Raw genomic sequence first — 19,745 nt, forward strand, 5'->3', positions numbered from 1 at the left:
CACTTTACTCTTGAGATAGCTCCAGGTAGATTTCAAGAATGCATTCGTACAGGAGGACACCATCTAAAGGAAGTCATTTTTTAAAAATGAAAATTCCATCCGCACACACACACAAGGCTTGAAATGAAGGTCAGGTGAAAACACTGCAGCACATATGTTATCTTAATCCAACATGTCTGCATGGAGAACGTCACCTTCCACTTAATTTTTACCCCAAATTTCAGAGCAGAGATGGGCCAACATGGCCCTCCAGCTAAAGTATTTGGCAATTACAAGAATAATTTAAATAGCCAAAATGGAAGCTCACATGTGAACCACAGCTAGTCTGCCTTATTCTGCGGCACATGAGCACAGAACATGATACGATCTGGATGAAAACATCTCCCTTGACTCCTTAAAGAAATTTTCTTCTGAAAAAACAGTGTCAGAATTTCAACTCATTCAAGTATGCATTTTTAAATGGTAGTGTCTACGGATACGGGTCCGTATCCGTAGCCTGTGGGCTACGGATACGGCACTTTCCATTTGCCAGACAGATACGGACCCGTACGCGAGTCTCGCGAGTCAAGAAGCTGCTAACCACTGCAAACTGTTGAAAGGTAAGCAAAGGTTAAGGTTAGGGTTAGTGTTAGGGTCAGGTTTAGGGTCCGTACCTGTCGTACCGATGCTACGGGTCCGTACAGCTAGCGTCTATCGGGAGTCACGTGACCAGATCTCGCGTATCTGATTGGCAAATGGCAAGTGCCGTATCCGTAGTCCACAGGCTACGGGTATGGGTCCGTACCTCTAGCAACAACCTTTTTAAATACAGATGACAACTCAGGAAGGAAATATCCCTGGTCATTTCAACTTATATTTTCAAACATCATTCATATATTTAAAAGCAGAACTTTATTAGATCCATGCTCCAATCAGATCAGCCAATGCCTGACTGCGTTAAAGTGTCTGCCTTTTTAAAAATCTTTCAGAGCTCACTTAAAAAGGGCTTTTATTTTGGTTTTATAGCTATTTTTTTTCAGTGGGACTTATTTTCTTTCTGTCTCCTCCTTTCATTCATTTGTGTGCTCTTGTCATTTGTGTGTTCAATTCATTTTGTCAGTGCTAAAAAAAAAATAATTAAAAGAATATAACCTATTTTTGAAATGCCATGTGAATTCAACTGTATCTTTCATTCCTCACATTCAGACATTTCTGTGTCCTAAAGAAGCAGGTGGCAGTGTGCTGGGCTGATCACAAGAGCAGCAATAGTTGTAGGCAGCCATGAGTGACACCACTACAACAGTAGAAGGCAAACCAGATCTGCTCTTTCACCGAAAAATAATAGGCCCCACGATGATACTGAAGCTCTTTTTGTTAGAGTTTGCATCATAACTTTTACATGATGTCTCATATATCTACTGCAAGTCTCAGTGTACATATACAGCTCACTTAAATCCCAATAAAAACGGACTTATAACATCTAATATTTAATCAATAATTTGGAGTCTAACGGAAATATTATATGAATACGGTAGGCCTCAAATAAATTGACAAAGGATCAATCTGAAAATGAAATGAAATACTTTAACAAATGAAATACAGAGAACACACCGTGCTCCACAGCGTCTGGGAAACCACTCTGCTGAAAAAACAGACTTCTTAGTTCATAGTAATAGCTAAACTCGACCTCTGTTATATGTACCTTCTGCTTTGTGTTTCCATGACTGGTGCTTTGGTTATTTTGTCCACCATATATACATGTAAATACTAGAAAAAGATGCACAAACTGCAATCTCTACATTGAGTATATGACAGAATCTGCATAAAGGAGGTTTAATTACATGATGCAGTTTTCCATTTGTGCATCGTCCAATTCATTTTTATTTTTAAAAAAAATGCTGCAAGTCATGAAAAGCATTTGTTTGGCCAGCAGACAGCAGAGTGACATTTATTATTCAGATAGTTTGGATAATCATATTATAACAGAATTCTCTGTGATTTAGTAGGCAAAACTATTAACAGTTGCAAAACAATTATGAATTGACAGATTATCGGGCAATGAAAACAATTAAAGCCCCACATCTTCATTAACATTTTTCCTGCTCTATTTGTTGTGTTTTGCAACTATTGAAGTTAAATTAAATGAATCTGTTGTCAGAATGAGTGAGATCCAACTGGGAAATACAGCGATGGCTTTAAACTAATAAAAAACATTTTGTGGACCCTCGCAGCATCATTATGGTCAAAGAGTTGAGTGACAGTAAGATGATGCACCCGTGAAACAGAGATGCTTTAGGAACAGTGAAAGTGAAAGAAGCAGCATTAAAAGGGAGGGGCTTGAGGAAAAAAAGACTTCTTATAGTGTCGATTAAAAAATTCAACTGAATTTCGTAGAGCCTTTGGCCTTAAAAGAAAACAGAACCAGAGAAGAGTCACCGGGAGAGACAGAGAGGGAGCAGACGACACAAAAAAGGTTTCCAAACATAAGACAACTGGGGATATTATGATTTTGTAATCTGCATCTGCACCAAAAAAAAAATCTCAACAAGCTGTGATAAAGTCAAACTGCAAGGTGTGGAAATAAATACTGACCTTTAAATGGAAGTTAAATGAGGACTTCTGTAGAAACGTTCCTTTTCAAAACTTTAGATTTTGAATGAATGCAGATGCAGAATACTTCCAGTTGTGCCGATGAAATGTAGTGTGAGCTAAATACAGGACCGTTAATGCGAATGCCAAATACAAATGTTTCATGGCGTCGTTAAGGAATTTCACAACAAATAATTCTTTTGTAAATTGAACAAAACTCCAACATCAAATTTTCTTCATTTTAACAATTGAAAACACGTTCGTCATTTCTGACAGCGCTGTCGTGGATAAACAGGAATGACTTCTCACATAAATTCTATTTGCCTGTACTGCATTTGTAAGTTCTATCCTCTGCTGATACACAATGTAGAAAAGCACAGAAATATACCAGACATATGAAATATTTGAAATGCTGTTGTGGTGAAACGTCCAAAGAACTGAACACCAGCAGCTCATCAGCCAATCAGAGCGAGAGGAAAGTGCCAAACTGTAGCAAAAAGAAGCTGGTAGTAAAAATACGACAGGGTCACATGAGGTCAGAGGAACTCCAGCAGACGGGATCAGAGCACTGACATCTGACGTGCAAAAGAAACTGCAGGAAATACAATGTGGAGCCTAAGACACAGAATTACACATGTATGGATGGACAATATAATAATTTAATGAGAGATGGCACAAACTTCTGCAATATTTAAACTATGGAAGCTTTTCTGTTTGCTGAGGTTTTACAGCTGCAAAGATTAGTCGATGGAAAGTAATTAGTCGCCGAAAATTGTAATAATTAATCGATTTTAAAGTCACATTTCTGGCAAAAAAAATCCAAAAATTCTATAATTTTAGTGTCTTCAAATTGAAGAATGTGCCGATTTCCCTCATACATCTACATCAAAAACTGACTATTTGTGTTTCAGACATAAATGTTTTTGCTCTGGGACATCATGATGGAAATGTTTTATCTCCATAATAATTAATTAACAGTGAAAATATATCAGCTATACTGCTTATTTCATAATGGATGCGTTTTTGTCTTAATTCTTGAATTTGTTTGCAAAATGGCAACAACAAATAAACAGCTAGAGGGGAGTTCCATTGTTTCTCATAAATTCAGATGTTTTCATTGACCAAAAACCAATGACGCACATCTTACAATCAGAAGTGACTACAAACAGCAAAAAAACAAAACATTTGAGAAGAAAAAGGACAATGAGGATTCATGATTAAAACAGCTGCCTTTCTGTCAATCTGCAGCTCGGATTTAATCTTGTGATTACACAAAAACAGATATTCCTGTCAGATTTATGCATAAATATTTCCGTTTTATATTGAATTTCTGTAAAAGGGAATATATCATGATACATTTGTGACACACAAGTGTACAGTGACAAAGTATTTTATCCGTGTTCTAATTGCTTTCTAACTAGCAGAGCAGAGGTTATAAAATCCCTCCTTTCATTTCTCGTCGCTGTTGAGTGACCCAGAGACGCTGTTTTGTTTAAAACACTAACTCTGGAAAATCTCCAACTCTTGAAGCTTCCCATTAACTTCAGCTGAACTTTGTGGATGTTCGTAGATTTTGCTCAGTCACTTATACTCAAATGTTTTTAGACATGATTTCTTTGTCGACTGCATTGAGACGAGGAAAGATAATAGCGAGCAGCAACTCTGCACACAGTCAATGTACACATAGCAACGAAACAACAGCCTCTCCGTCAGTTTTCAACCAAAAATAGTGAAAACATTGACCAGAATTTTCCAGTTCCTGCCTTTTAGATGGGAGGATGTCCTGCTTTCCCTATATTTCAGTGTAAACTGAATATTTTGCAATTTTGGAGTTCTGGATAAACAAGATGAGACGTTTAAAGGTGTTTTTAAGTGTCAGATGTTTAAGTATTTTTTAAAAAATGAAAATATTTAAATGTCCATAAATTAAAAACTGCTCAAAAATGTCCAAATAGGCCACAATTCTTACTGTAACTTAAAATGCTCTCAAATGGCATATACTGACAGTAAGACTCTGAGATGTTCACTCTCAAGTATAAAATCAATGAAATAAAAATGCTCTATTAAGACAAGTACTTAAAGTTAAGTCAACCATTAAATCTAGCAATGCAGTTTTCACAATAAAAACCAATGCCATTATCTCTCCTATCCAACAGTGAGGACACAGCCATCTTGTTGGAAAAAGGCTTTGTTGAAATGATCACTGGACTAAGGCTTGGTATTTACGAATAAAACTGGTTATGGAAATGGAGAAAGATGGATGTTTACTGAGACAGTGCTGGGTACGAACACCATTTATTTGCACAGGATTTGTAGTCAGGCCCAGTATGAGTCCCAAAACTGGCCCCTGAAACATACACTGTATGCACTCATAGATAATATGTATAGTTAATATTTGATAAATCGCTCTGGGTCAGGGAGGGTACAGATTTCTGAAGAGTTTTGACAAAGAAGAAGATTGCTAGCATTTGCTAGCGAGCTGTGCTTGCATCACTTTCACGGCCAGTGTTTAACTTTGTGCAAGTGTGCAAAACTGCATATGATGTACATTCAGTCATTTTCTCAGTAATGCCAGAGCTCATATGGACCACTCTGCACACAGTCTGTATGGAAAATACTCTATAAAGGTAGTATGTATGTATGTACATTATGTGTTGATATGACGTACTGAACATGTCTGGAACAGAGCAGACTCCAGCAGACTAGAGGAGAGGTAAAAAAGCAACAACTACACTGCCATGGTTGTCTGCATGCATCTGAGTCAATAACTATAAGGGAGAATAATCGATGCTTAAATAATGACAAAAGTTTAAGGGGTCCCAGTCGTCTCAATAAGTAGCTCTTTGCTGTGGGGGGCAGGGAGGAGGGGCAGCCAGTAGCTGTAACACAAATTTCTGTTGTATTTAGAATGAGTCAAGTTATTAGTTGCATTTGTATGAGCAAGTTTTACATCCGATCACAGTAACAATGTTGATGAAAAAGCCAGACAGCACGGGCAATTTAATGGTCTGCTCTACACCTGAAACCAAGGAAAGACTGAGCAAACTGAAATCGGATTTTAAGACGTGACCTTGAAAACGTAGTCTTGAGACCAAGAATGACCTTCTGTGCTACAGCACTACACATACACACAACACACAGCGGACAGTGACAAGATATTTGCTGACTTTGCTGCTATTAGTCGACGCAACCTTTAGTATTTGTGATTTTTTTTAAAACAAAAATAAGAAAATAAAGGTATCAGAATACATTGGTCTCAGCTCAGCAAAGCTGTGTTTCAGCACACGGAGTATTCAGACGCGTGTGACGATTGTAGTAAAATTCCCTGGTAGATACATTTCATGTTTGTCACATCCGTATATGTGATAATTCCACAGATTTGCACATCACAACAGCCATTTCACACATAAAATTACAAGTGAGCGCGCTCTGTTCTGGAATTTTCTATCATCGTTATATTCATCCTGAGCAGGCGGAGCTGCCATTTGTCTTTAACCAACCATGCCTCCCAGAAATAAATGATTCCACACCTGTTCTGTCTTTCCCGTCACATTTAGGTGCAACACAATGTATGAGCGCATTATGTTCTGGGAAATACTGTGTTTTTGGGCAGCATGAACAAACATGAATCAAACGTCACTGTGGACTTATTCTGTGTTAAGAAGACCACAATCATTCTGTAGCCAGAACCAGGAGCTGCCTGAACTGGGACGTTGACAGTACAGATATAAACAGATATTTTGGTTGAATGATTGCTGACACTTTCAGGATCGATATATTTGCAACTTGTCAGCTACATAAATGTACAGCATTGTCTGATTAAAGTAACAAAACAACACAATCTAGTTTCCTTTCAAATGTATTTGACGTAGCAGACTGGTTTTTACAGAAACATACTTTTTGAGAGTTTCCTGAACTTGCAGATGTGATATATATTCTTGTTGAGACACATGTGGATTACGTCATTTCACATGAGAAATATTATGTGAAATAAGTCATTTCTGAGGAGATGGCATCAATTTTGAAAAGCTGAAAGTGCAGCTCAAAGGAGGAATACTGCTAATGAAGCATTACGGGAATACAACACGGGCACTAAAGATCAGGCAGCTGCAAACTGAGGATATTGTTCACATCTGGAGGACCACACACATTTAAACACATTATGAAGCCGGAATATAAAAGCTTTTCCTGCCACAGAGTCTAGCTGGGCACTGAAGTCTCCACAAGTGACTCATTTGTTTTTAGTAACACATTTCTTTATTTAAAATCGAAATATTTTGCAGCCTCTGTAAGATCTCTGAATTAAAACCATAAAACCCCCCAAGATTACAAAACCCTCCGAACACCTCAGGATCCTATTGGACAGAGCCCTCAGCCGGCCAATCAGAGCACAGAACAGAGAACCGTGAAGTCTCTGCTATCAGGCTCAGAATACAGCGAGCTCTAATGGAAATATTACTGAAAAACAACAGCAGAAAAGCCAGCACAGTGAAATGCTGCCAGCAGAGGTCAAAGGCCGGCGTCAGTTTGGGGTCTGTTTTACCACTTTTTACATTCTGACCAAATTTTAACGACGGAATTTCAAGAATATCATCTGTTTTCGTGGCAGCTGCAGTCACCTTTAGCTACAGGGTTACTTGATTATTTGTGATCCAGTTGCAGTGCAGAAATGCTGAATTACTGCTTATTAAGCTAAAAGAAAACACAAATGTATAAAGTTCCTAAACTCTCGTGTCATTACGAATTCAACCTGAGCTGTGCTGCCACTAATGACTACTTCCATTATCAATTAAAGCCGAAACCATTAGTCAACTGGAAGAAAATACAGCTAAATATGTAATATTAAATTATAAATAGTAAAATTTAATAAATATTTGATTTTCTTGCTTAATGCTAAAATGTTACTGGGGAACTACTTTGATCATTGATTCCCTTTTTCAGTCATATTTCAAGTAAAATTAGTGAAAGTTAGCCAAATTGTCATATTCCAGCTGTTTCTTATTGTTTGTTTTTTGTTGTTGATGTTTTTGTCATAATTTATTGTGAATTGAAAATTTTGAGATTTTAGCTTTCTGGTTGAACAAACCAAGACTGAAGATGTTCAGCAGAGCTGCAATGGGCATTAGTCCACATATTTATCAATTACTCAAAAAATAACAGGGAGATTATTTGACACTCTTTAAAAGCAGTCAAATTATCAGTTAACCTCTGGCTTATTCTACCAATCAACTGATTATTTATTTTTTGTCTATAAAAATGTCCAAGTGACATCTTCAGATATCTTGTTTGTCTGTATTCTGCAACTCTTTCGATTATCCATTAATCATTTTAGTCATGTTATCAACAAACATCATAAGAAAAATCCCCACATTCTCACATGGGAGGATTCTGAGTATTTTTTTGTCATATTTCATTCGAAACGGAATATTTTTTGGAAAACAGCACATCTGAAAATGTCACCTTCAACTCAGCGAGACTGTGCTGGCCATTTGTTCCTCTTTTCTTTATGTTTCAAACACTACATGTATCAAAAAAAATATTTAAAGACTTTAGAGAGATAAAAAATGAAAAATCATCACTAGTGTTCCTGTTATCAGTTAACACCTCACACATGATATGATTATTCATGTAGTCGACAAAATAAAAGTAAATACTATAAAGGCATCCAAGCTGACGTCCTCAGATGTCTGGTTTTGTTCAGAGAACTGAGTTTTGGCTTCATGAACCTCTCAAACAGTTACTTAAAACTAAAAATCCATATTTTAAATTTTGCAGAGTGAACTATTTTTTTTTTCCTTTTGGCAGCTCAGTCTTCACACTCTGCCGTGTTTAACAAAACCTGGATGAGATAACGCTTAATATTAATAAACACCTATTTTGAATAAAATGACCCCTCTGATCTTAGCTGGATGTCTATGGATCAGAGCCCTTTATTTTATACAGTATTCAGCTGATTTATTAGCAATATAATACTGAATACACAGTGACAGTCATTCACATCTCTTATTTCAGTGCTGTTTCCTCATAGTTTTTTTTTCTGCCAGAGAGGAAACTCAACACATACTGCCTCCATAACTCTAAATATAGTGGAATGTAAAGATACCCCACACCCTTATTCTATATGAAAATCTGAGGTCTCTATTATTTCTGCTATGTGCTGGCTTTATTTTTCCAGAAAATCAAGAACAGTCAACGTCCTTCTTTGACATGCCTCTAAAATGTTGTCTTTTCTCTCCGCATCACGTGCAGAAATGTGACTCAAAAAGACGAGGAAGGCCCCTTTCTAGACAACACACCAACATTCAAAAAGTCTGCAAACCAGGAGCAGCTGGAGTTACAAGAAGACTTTATGGTCGAACTTGACCTCCAGCAGATCCGAGCAGAGCACTACATGTTCCTGCTGTCTGCTCCTATTCATTATTAACGGCTTCAACATTTCCTCTCATTTAGCTCAGGCTGCTTTATCCCCTGAACGCACAAAGAAATCTGGTTTGGATTTAAAGATCATTAGAACATAGTTCCAGGGTTTTCACTCTATAAAGTTGTCCGGTCTTCCCCCATGTTTCCGCCCGGGACTCACCTGGGGTTGGAGCTGTTCCAGTAGACGGCGTACCGGTCGGAGATGATGCGGTCGTCGGTGACAGCGGAGCAGAGTCGGAGCAGCAGGCCGAGCAGCAGCAGCAGCAGCGGCCGCCCGGAGAGCTCCATGTGCGGGGGCGCGGCGCGCTGCGTCCCGGCAAACATTCGCGTGTATTCTACTCAGCTCTGAGACCCGCAGGCCGGAGAACCGCAACTCATCAAACACTGTGCGGCTCCAGGGGTTCAAGACAGAGAGGAGATGAAATGTATTGAGTGAAGATCAATACTCAGTAATCAGTGCTTACTGGCTTCATTCTCCCGCTCTCACACGCGGAACTTCTTATTTCCCAGCAGGCAGACTGACAAGAATCCATTTCATTCAGATACACCGTTGCAGGAATCACTTCTTCCTATGTGGACGAATAAATGTTCACGGCGATGGTTTGACCACAAAAGTCGCAAAATGTTTCCAGATCCGCGGCCAATGGGACCAACTGTCCCAAAGTTTCATCTTCACTCAGTCAGAACCAGATGAGCCCCGCAGCTGGACCGTGTGCTCACAGTCCGTCCTCATGTGCGTCCTGCTCCCTCTCCGCTCAACTCAGGTCCACATTTACGCGCAGGGCACAAGTCCAGATCAGTCTCTGCTCAGACCGCGGGGCTCCCAGGCACGATTTATGTCTTCTTTGTGTCTCTTATTTAACTGTTCCACACTTTTAGAGACCGCTGCTGTCTCGCAAACGCTTAAATATCACCGAGGAGAAGCTCAGAGCACCGAGCAGTTCACCGGAGCTCCGCCGCGACCTTTCCCAGAGTGTCCCCGCCGTTCGTTAAGAGCCGCTCTGGAAGTTCAAGTCCCCGCCGTGAGTCTGCAGCAGGAGCGGCTCTCCTCTCTCTCTCTCCTCTCCGTCCTCTCTCTAAACGTGGAGCCAAACTTTCCGAGATTCGCTCCTTGTTCTGCTGCTGCAGACAGAACCAACCCGAGCTGCGCCGACCCAAGGAGACCGGAGAAAAGACCACGAAAGACAAGAACAAAGAGGGGGGAATCCTAGTGAAAGTTTAGCAGCAGCAGCAGCAGGAGGAGCGTTTGGCTTGCTTACCGGCTTAGTTCCAAACTGCTGCTCCCGGTGCGTCCTGGAGGGCGGCGCTTCACATTCACGGCGTCCCTTCCCCGCTCTCTCTCCCCTATCAGTAGTACACCACATAATCAAAAGTATGTGGACAGCTGAGCATCTTCACAGTATGGGATAGTGCAATATATGATCATAACACCGTGATAACTGCTGTCCTCCAGACTGGACCAAGGATTCTGATGACTCGCTCCACATCAGGATCACCTGCTTACCTCAGAATCTTCTAAACTGAATATAAAAAAAAAAAAAAAAAAACTCTATTTTCAACGTTCCACGCATCGATATTTGTTGGACTTTGTCATTTCAGGGCTTCAGAGAGTAACAGTAGACATTTTTCACAACTTCCAGACATTTAGATTCTGAATCAATGAATGTATAGTAGATACAACAACAGTAAGAATACCCCCTGTGAAATATGATTTAAATGTCAAATGATTTTGGTTTGTATTTTGTATGACTTTTTTTGCATTGCATATAAGTTGAACAATAGAGTACAGGCTTTTCAAGACTCAAGATTCAAGACCTTTATTTATCACAAACACAACTGAAAATGCATTGTGCACCTGTTCAGACCGAAACAAGAAGAATAATAAGAATAAAGAAAAAACACACAACAAATATATATATATATATATATATATATATATATATATATATATATATATATGCCTATATACATATATATTAACAGAAGTAAGCAAAATAAATATAAAGGGTCAAATTGTGCAAAATAACACATTCACACACGTGTGTATATATATATATATATATATATATATATATATATATATATATATATATATATATATATAGTGCCTATCATAAGTATTCACCCCCTTTGATGTTTTACCCTTTTATTGCTTTCATAAATCAATCATGGTCAATAAAATTTAGCTTTTTTAACAAAAACATTTATTGGAAAAAACTCTTTAATGTCAAAGTGAAAACAGATTTCTATAAAGTAATGTTATTGAAAGAAAATTATATAAATAAAAATAATTGTTTGCATAATTATTCACCCCCTTTTTAATTTAATGGTCTAATTCAATAGAGGTCCATCAAATTGTTGCCAATACTCTCACAATTAGTGAAATGAAAATTGCTTAGAGTGTTCTTCTGTCTTCATGGTGTAATGGTGGCCAGGAATACTGATCAACCACTCTCTGGACCCTTCAGACACAGGTGTTTTACAACTCAATCACTTGAAACACACCCACACCACTCAGGTGATCTTCATTTCATTAATTGTGAGACTATTGGCAACAATTTGATGGACCTCTATTGAATTAGACCATTAACCTGGTAGAATTGGAGTTTCTACCAGTAGAGATTGCGATTGGAATCTCTACCAGTAGAAACTCCAATTCTACCAAATCGCAGTCTCTACCATGATGTATATATATATGTCACAGTAGAGATGGCAATTCAGTAGAATTGGCAATTCTCCTAGTAGAGATGCCAATCGCAGTCTCCCCTAGGAGAGATGCCAATCACAATCTCTATTAGGAGAATTGGCAATTCTCCTCATAGACATTGCGATTGCTAACCCTAACCCTAACCTTAACCAATTCAGTAGAATTGCCAATTCTACTGGTAGAGACTCCAATCGCAATCTCTACTGGTAGACACTCCAATTCTACCAAATCGCAGTCCCTACCATGATATATATATACACACGTGGACAAAATTGTTGGTACCCCTCAGTTAAAGAAGGAAAAACCCACAATTCTCACTGAAATCACTTGAAACTCACAAAAGTAACAATAAATAAAAATTTATTGAAAATTAAATAATCAAAATCAGCCATCACTTTTGAATTGTTGATTAACATAATTATTTAAAAAAACAAACTAATGAAATAGGGCTGGACAAAAATGATGGTACCCATAACTTAATATTTTGTTGCACAACCTTTTGAGGCAATCACTGCAATTAAACGATTTCTGTATTTGTCAATGAGCGTTCTGCAGCTGTCAACAGGTATTTTGGCCCACTCCTCATGAGCAAACAGCTCCAGTTGTCTCAGGTTTGATGGGTGTCTTCTCCAAATGGCATGTTTCAGCTCCTTCCACATATGTTCAATGGGATTCAGATCTGGGCTCATAGAAGGCCACTTTAGAATAGTCCAACGCTTTTCTCTCAGCCATTCTTGGGTGTTTTTGGCTGTGTGTTTTGGATGGTTGTCCTGTTGGAAGACCCATGACCTGCGACTGAGACCAAGCTTTCTGACACGAGGCAGCACATTTCTCTCCAGAATGCCTTGATAGTCTTCAGATTTCATCGTACCTTGCACACTTTCAAGACACCCTGTGCCAGATGCAGCAAAGCAGCCCCAAAACATTACTGAGCCTCCTCCATGTTTCACCGTAGGGACAGTGTTCTTTTCTTCGTATGCTTGGTTTTTGAGTCTATGAACATAGAGTTGATGTGCCTTACCAAAAAGCTCCAGTTTGGTCTCATCTGTCCAAAGGACATTCTCCCAGAAGCTTTGTGGCTTGTCAACATGCATTTTTGCAAATTCCAGTCTGGCTTTTTTATGAGTTTTTTTCAGCAGTGGTGTCCTCCTTGGTCGTCTCCCATGAAGTCCACTTTGGCTCAAACAACGACGAATGGTGCGATCTGACACTGATGTACCTTGGCCTTGGAGTTCACCTTTAATTTCTTTGGAGGTTGCTCTGGGCTCTTTGGATACAATTCCAACGATCCGTCTCTTCAATTTGTCATCAATTTTCCTCTTGCGGCCACGTCCAGGGAGGTTGGCTACTGTCCCGTGGGTCTTGAACTTCTGAATAATATGAGCCACTGTTGTCACAGGAACTTCAAGCTGTTGAGAGATGGTCTTATAGCCTTTACCTTTAAGATGTTTGTCTATCATTTTTTTTCGGATGTCCTGGGACAATTCTCTCCTTCGCTTTCTGTTGTCCATGTTCAGTGTGGTACACACCTTTTCACCAAACAGCAGGGTGACTACTTGTCTCCCTTTAAATAGGCAGACTGACTGATTATGAGTTTGGAAACACCTGTGATGTCAATTAAATGACACACCTGAGTTAATCATGTCACTCTGGTCAAATAGTTTTCAATCTTTTACAGAGGTACCATCATTTTTGTCCAGGCCTGTTTCATTAGTTTGTTTTTTTTAAAATAATTATGTTAATCAACAATTCAAAAGTAATGGCTGTTTTTGATTATTTAATTTTCAATAAATTTTTATTTATTGTTACTCTTGTGAGTTTCAAGTGATTTCAGTGAGAATTGTGGGTTTTTCCTTCTTTAACTGAGGGGTACCAACAATTTTGTCCACGTGTCTATCTATCTATCTATCTATCTATCTATCTATCTATCTATCTATCTATCTATCTATCTATCTATCTATCTATCTATCTATCTATCCATCCATCCATCCATCCATCCATCCATCCATCCATCCATCCATCCATCCATCCATCCATCCACCCACCCACACACACACACACACACACACACACACACACACACACACACACACACACACACACACACACACACACACACACACACACAAGTTGTTGATTTCTAGCAGAGGTTCTGGTAAGTGTGGTCCAGACTCGATGGACATGCTGAAGGAGTTGCTGCTTTCAAGAGTGAGAGAGAAGAGTGGGGGGTTTGGAAACTATTCACTGCCATGAATGAAGACATACCTGTGGGGAAGCTGACCAGGGAGTTATTTGTTGACCACCAGACAGGGTGATGAGGGGACAACACAACTAAGAGTCAACTCCAGCCCTTTGTTAACCCACTCTGTCTGGGGATATCCACATTATAGGAGTGTCAAAGCCCCCAATGCCTGATAGAAGGTTTTCCAAACTGGGGCGACAAAGTGGGGCCACAATCTGGCACTATTCTGTGTGATACCATGAAGCCTAAATATGTGTAGTACTAGGAGGGTATCAGTCTCTCAAGCGGAGGGAACTTGGGAAGCGAAACAAAATGAAAGGCCGTACAAAACCTGTCAACAATAGTGTGAATTGTAATGTTATCTTCTGAAGGAGGTAGGTGTAAAGCCTTGCTGTGAGCACAGATGGAGCAGGCATCTAGCAGCTAAGGGTTTGAAGCTGGTGCTCAAAAATAAGGCTACACTGGTGTAAAAACTGACTGCACCTCCCTATGTCACCTGAGTATCTTGTGGGAGTGAGGGCGATGGGCTAGCGAGGAACGCTCAAGCTGGAGACTAGAGCTACAGTTAGAGAGGAATAAGAAATGCCTCTGGATACGAGTGCCATTGAGGTGAGTTGGGTGGCCACATGGTCCATGCATTTGCCCATCTGCAGCACACCAGCAGTTATTCCATACAGGGCTTCTGCAGATCTCCCACAGAGCCATCTCATACTGCCTGACAAAGGTTCCTTGGGTGGAGAGAGGTTGCCGGATTCTCTCAGTTTCTGCTGGGTCCAGAATATTCTGTTAAGTTTTGGTTTTTGTTTAGACCTAAAATCAGAACAAATGTTCTGCTGATGCCTGGCTGGTAGAGGTGATCGACTGGAGACGGCATGGTGGGACTGAAGAGTTGGCAAAACATGAGAAAAGCTGAATCACCGGTGAGTAAAATTAACAGCTTGCATTGAAGGCCACAGAAGGATCTATACATTACAACACTGAAGTTTCGTGGAGTAGCACACAAGGCTGTTATGGATGCATTCAACCAGCCAGCTGCAGTGAGTCAAGCCCCAACCTCAAATACACACTGAAAGGGAATGACAGCAAAAACAGGGAGGGAATGAGAGGAGCAAGGAAAAATAAAAACCAAAACACAACCCACGACATAAGGTTAGGGTTGAGGTCAAGGGGAGGGATGTCATTTGTTTGCGCCTAGACTAAACGTAGAAATTGCGTTTTGATTACACACAAAGTGACTTAGTTTGTTATTCACACACCTTTTTATGATACCAGGTTGTACTATTTGACACTGAGCTATTTCCCAAACAGCAGCTTTTATTTGAGAATGTATAGTATTAGTACTTCTTGACTACAGATGGCAGTGAAGCCGTTACTCTGCTCTCTGATGCAGTAAGGACTCTCCTCCATTCATCCAGTGATTCAGCATTCATAAATATTTCAGAGTGTCAGCTTCAGACAGAAAGCAAGAAAACGAGGAGGAGGGATAGAGAGGGAAAAAGAGTGGGAGGAGAGAGAGGGAGAGGGAGAGAGAGAGAGAGAGAGAGAGAGAGCGAGAGAGAGAATAATGTAGATGAATCTTTAATTCTTGCTTTTAAAATGGGCCCACAGATTAATGGAGCTGCACTATTAAACTTTCAGAGGGTCCCATGAATAAATGCAGAGACCGCCGGGCGTTCGACAACCACTGACCATGTACACTGAGAGAGACATAGAGAGAGAGAGAGAGAGAGAGAGAGAGAGAGAGAGAGAGAGAAGGAGGGAGAGAGAGCTTACTGCACAATACCAAAACTGCATTACCTCAGTCAGTTTTCTTTTTAACCCTCAGGAAACATCTGGTTCAGGTAACATCAACCAGAAGGAAAGTAGGTTCTCCACTGGTCCTTCTGCTCTTAAAGCGCCGCTTGATTGGTTTCAAAGAATACCATTAAATCAGAGCGAAGAACTCGGTGTCGTTCTATTGGTTATTAGCTTGTGGCTACCGCATTTAGTTGTTGACTACTGGTTTTTAGTAGTGATAGCACTAATGTTGATTTTGGAATACTAGTTGTTAGTTATATATGTTAGCAACTGATTTTTGGGGAGTTATTTGCAACTGGGTTTTAGGTCTGACTAATGGCTGTCATATTGCTCACTGTGTTTTAGCGGGTACTAAGTGTTAGCTTGGGGGTCCTTTTGTTGATCACTGGCTGCTGGTTGTTAGTTAGTAGGTAGCTGATAGTTTCTAGCTACCATGTTTGACCAGTGGTTCTATATTGTTTTATTTGTTTTTTGTTTAGCCTTTATTTAAACAGGTAGTCTCATTGAGACACTAAGTCTCATTTCTAAGAGAGATTTGTCCTTAAATAACACAACAAGACAGCATTGAGTTACTGACAAACAGCATCAAGGGGCCCTAACTAGACAATATAACAATACAATACAACCCTCGGTTCCAGACAAACAGGGTCATAAAAACACAACATAGACAATAAAATGGCAACTGCTTATTAGTTGTTTTGCCAGTTGTTGTATGTTGGATGCTGGTTGCTTGTTAGGAGGTACGAATTGTTAGTTTATAACTGCTTTTTTAGCCTTTGACGACCAATTCTTAGTTCTAGCGACTAGTCATATGTTGGTAACTGGCAGCTTGTTAAGCCTCGATTGCTGCAATTATTTCCACACAAAGGAGTCACAGCAGATACAAAGCAAAAGTTTCTTTCCACTCATAGATATGCAATACTGGATAATTTTCTTAAATAAACAATTATAATATGTTTTGTGTCATTTGCTTAATTATTTTTTTCTACCTCATTTTATATTGGAGGTCTGTCGTGAGAGGATTCTTCATTCTTTATTAGTTCACTTATACCATTCATAAATCCCACCTCAGCACTTCTTCATTCTACATGGCATAAGCTGCTGGAGTATGGAATTACATGATGATTTCGCCATAACTGTGGTTTTCTAGCAAATGCTTAACAATATCAGAGGTTGAGCAAAGACTTGCTTCATATTTGTTAGAAAACCATCTAAAAAGTGTCCAGTATAAATGAGGCGCAGGTTTTGTGAGTCTTGTGTTGAGTATGCTGATGAGAGAAGATTCTGATGTCAGAATTACTGAGGTGTTAGTCAACATTAGCATTGATGGCAGTAAAATTTGAGCTGAATAGAGGGCAAAACACAGGCATGTAAACTACTGTATTAGATGTTAGAATAGATTTATGACCTCATTTTAGGAGACAATCTGATGACGATTTAGATCACATTAATGCAGAAACATAAATAATTCTAAAGAGTTCAGAAACGTGCAAGCACCACTGTAATTACCCGCTATATTTCTCAGTTAGAACTGAAGCATGAATTATCAAATATTACAAAACCATCACCTCAGATGGATAAGGATGGCCCTAACTGATTTTGTAAAACAGTTTACAAAACAAAGATTTCAGGAAAATCAACAAAAAAATCAAGAAAGTAAATTGTAAATTTAATTTTTCCATATTCAGTTCTCCTATAAAGCTACTCTAACACCCCAACCACTACAGCAAAGTTACAGTGTGTCTCAACTACTGGTATCACTAAAACTTTTACTACCTCTACTCCAGCCACTATGCTGCTACTACCTCTAAAATTACTGTTGAGTTCTCACTCCCTGATAATGTTGATTTGAGTCTGTCCATCACAAACCAAACCAGCTCCAGAGAAACGGTTCAGAGTGAGTTTCAGAAAGCTGCTCTTGGTCTCGCCTCAGGTAATTAGTGCTTGAGTTAATGAAGCTAATTACAGTCCAGGCAGGGAGTCATAATTACTCGGGACGACTCACTGGATAACAGCGCAGTACAGTCTGCACAGGTGTGTGTGTGTGTTTTGTTGAATGACAGCTGCCTCTTTTACCACATTTGTCTTAGTTGTAGTTGTATTAGGAACAAATGGTCTCTAAAACAGGTAGATTGATCCTTTGTTATTTCTCTATCCAAATCCCAGCTCTCTTGAGGCTTACGATGTGAGTTTCTTCTGCAAAGGGATACTAAAGATGGAACAATGTGGATCAAGTGCATTTAAGGTAAAGAAAACTGCTGTAAATAATGGAAGAACAATCTCTCTCCTGGGATGTTTTCTGGGGAGAACTTTTCAAAGTACCCTTGTATATGTGACTATGGAAACCAATTTGGAATCCCCAAATGATGTTTTCCAGTAAACTCCTAGACATACCCATTGAAAAATGTGCAAAATATATTCACATGTGGTCCAAAATGATGGTACCTTTAGTATTTTGTTGCCCAACCTTTTGAGGCAATCACTGCAATCAAGCGATTTCTGAAAGCCTCAATGAGACTTCTGTCCCTGTTGACAGGTATTCTGTCCTGCTCCCTTGAGCAAACTGTTCCAGTTGTCTCAGGTTTGAAGGGTGCCTTCTCCAGACTGCACGTTTCAAATCCCTCCACAGATGTTCAATAGGATTAAATCACTTGACTTCAGAATAGTCCAAAGTTTTGTTCTTAGCCATTCCGGGATGTTTTTTCTGTGTGTTTTGGGTCATTATCTTGTTGGATAGCCAATGACCTACGACTGAGACCAAGCTTTTTGACACTGGGTTTCACATGTCACTCCAGAATGCCTTGATAGTCTTGAGATTTCATTGTACCCTGCCCCAGATGAATGAAGGAAGTTTTGTCTCATCTGTCCATGGGAAATTCTCCCAGAAGCTTTTTTACAAATTCCAGTCTAATTTTTTATGATTTGTTTTCAACAGTTGTGTCCTCTTTAGTCATCTTCCATAATTTCACTTTACCTCAAACAGTGAAAGATGGTGCAATCTAATACTGATATACCTTGACCTTGGAATTCACCTCTAATCTCTTTGGAAGTTGTTTTGGGCTCTTTGGTTAACATTCATATTAATGTTTCTTCAATTTGTCATTAAATTTCCTCCTGTCACATCCAGGGAGGTTGGCTGCAGTCCCGTGGACCTTAAACTTCTGAACAATATGTGCAACTGTTGTCACAGTAACATCCGTCTGCTTGGAGATGGTCTTACAGCCTTTACCTTAAACATACCTTTGACAGACATCTTGTCTATAATTTTCTTTCTAAACTCCAGAGACAACTCTCTCCTTAGCTTTCTGTAGTCCATGTTCAGTGTGGCACACCCTAACCCTAACCCTGACCTTTGTGGATTTTTCTTTCTTTAATGGAAGGGTATCAACAATTTTGTCCACGTGTGTATTTTTTGCTGGTATTGTTTTGAAATTTGAATTTGTACTAGGTAAGGCTTCATGCTGCTGCCATGGGTCCTGTGCTGAGTATGCTGACGAGAAAAGTTCCTTGGTGTCAGAATTATCCAGGTGTTGTTAGCACTGATGGCTGTGTAATTTGATCTAGCTGAATGAAGGACAAAATATGGACATGTAATCTCTTGTATTAGATGTTATTATACATTTATGAAACCTGTTAAATGATGATTATGCCAAGGTGCAACCTATTTTCCACTCTGTGTATACTTTCAGTTAAGTAATTTGATCTAATTCATTATGCTACTTACACATTTGAGCAAATTAGAATTATTTATCTGATTTTTATGCACAAGTGATTTAAACATGATATTTAATTTTACTCACATGAACTCATAAGATAATTATACCAGATAAGGAAGTCGAGCTGTTAACTGTTAAGACATTTAGCCCACTAATAACAATTTAATGGAATGGAATGCATAGCAGAAATGTAAAGTGTACGTACAATAGCCTTCTTCTGCACTCCCTGCTAAGTGCAGAAGAGGACTAAATGGGTTATTACTTCTTTAGTTGTGAGGCCTTGCAAAGGTATCAA

The 19,745-nt window shown here is 39.3% G+C and overlaps 1 protein-coding gene across 1 annotated transcript in view; it reads right to left on the reverse strand.

Moving 5' to 3' along the window:
* LOC110961064 (ephrin-A2-like) overlaps nucleotides 1–10,262 on the reverse strand; it is a 124,562-nt gene extending 114,300 nt beyond the window's left edge. The window contains exon 1 of the mRNA XM_051959952.1: nucleotides 9,149–10,262. Within this exon, the coding sequence (XP_051815912.1) occupies nucleotides 9,149–9,312 (164 nt within the window). The 5' untranslated portion in view covers nucleotides 9,313–10,262. The remainder of the gene's footprint in view (nucleotides 1–9,148) is intronic.
* Nucleotides 10,263–19,745: the final 9,483 nt, after the last annotated feature.

This window comes from Acanthochromis polyacanthus, chromosome 15 (assembly GCF_021347895.1).
Source record: "Acanthochromis polyacanthus isolate Apoly-LR-REF ecotype Palm Island chromosome 15, KAUST_Apoly_ChrSc, whole genome shotgun sequence".
Taxonomy (NCBI): domain Eukaryota; kingdom Metazoa; phylum Chordata; class Actinopteri; family Pomacentridae; genus Acanthochromis; species Acanthochromis polyacanthus.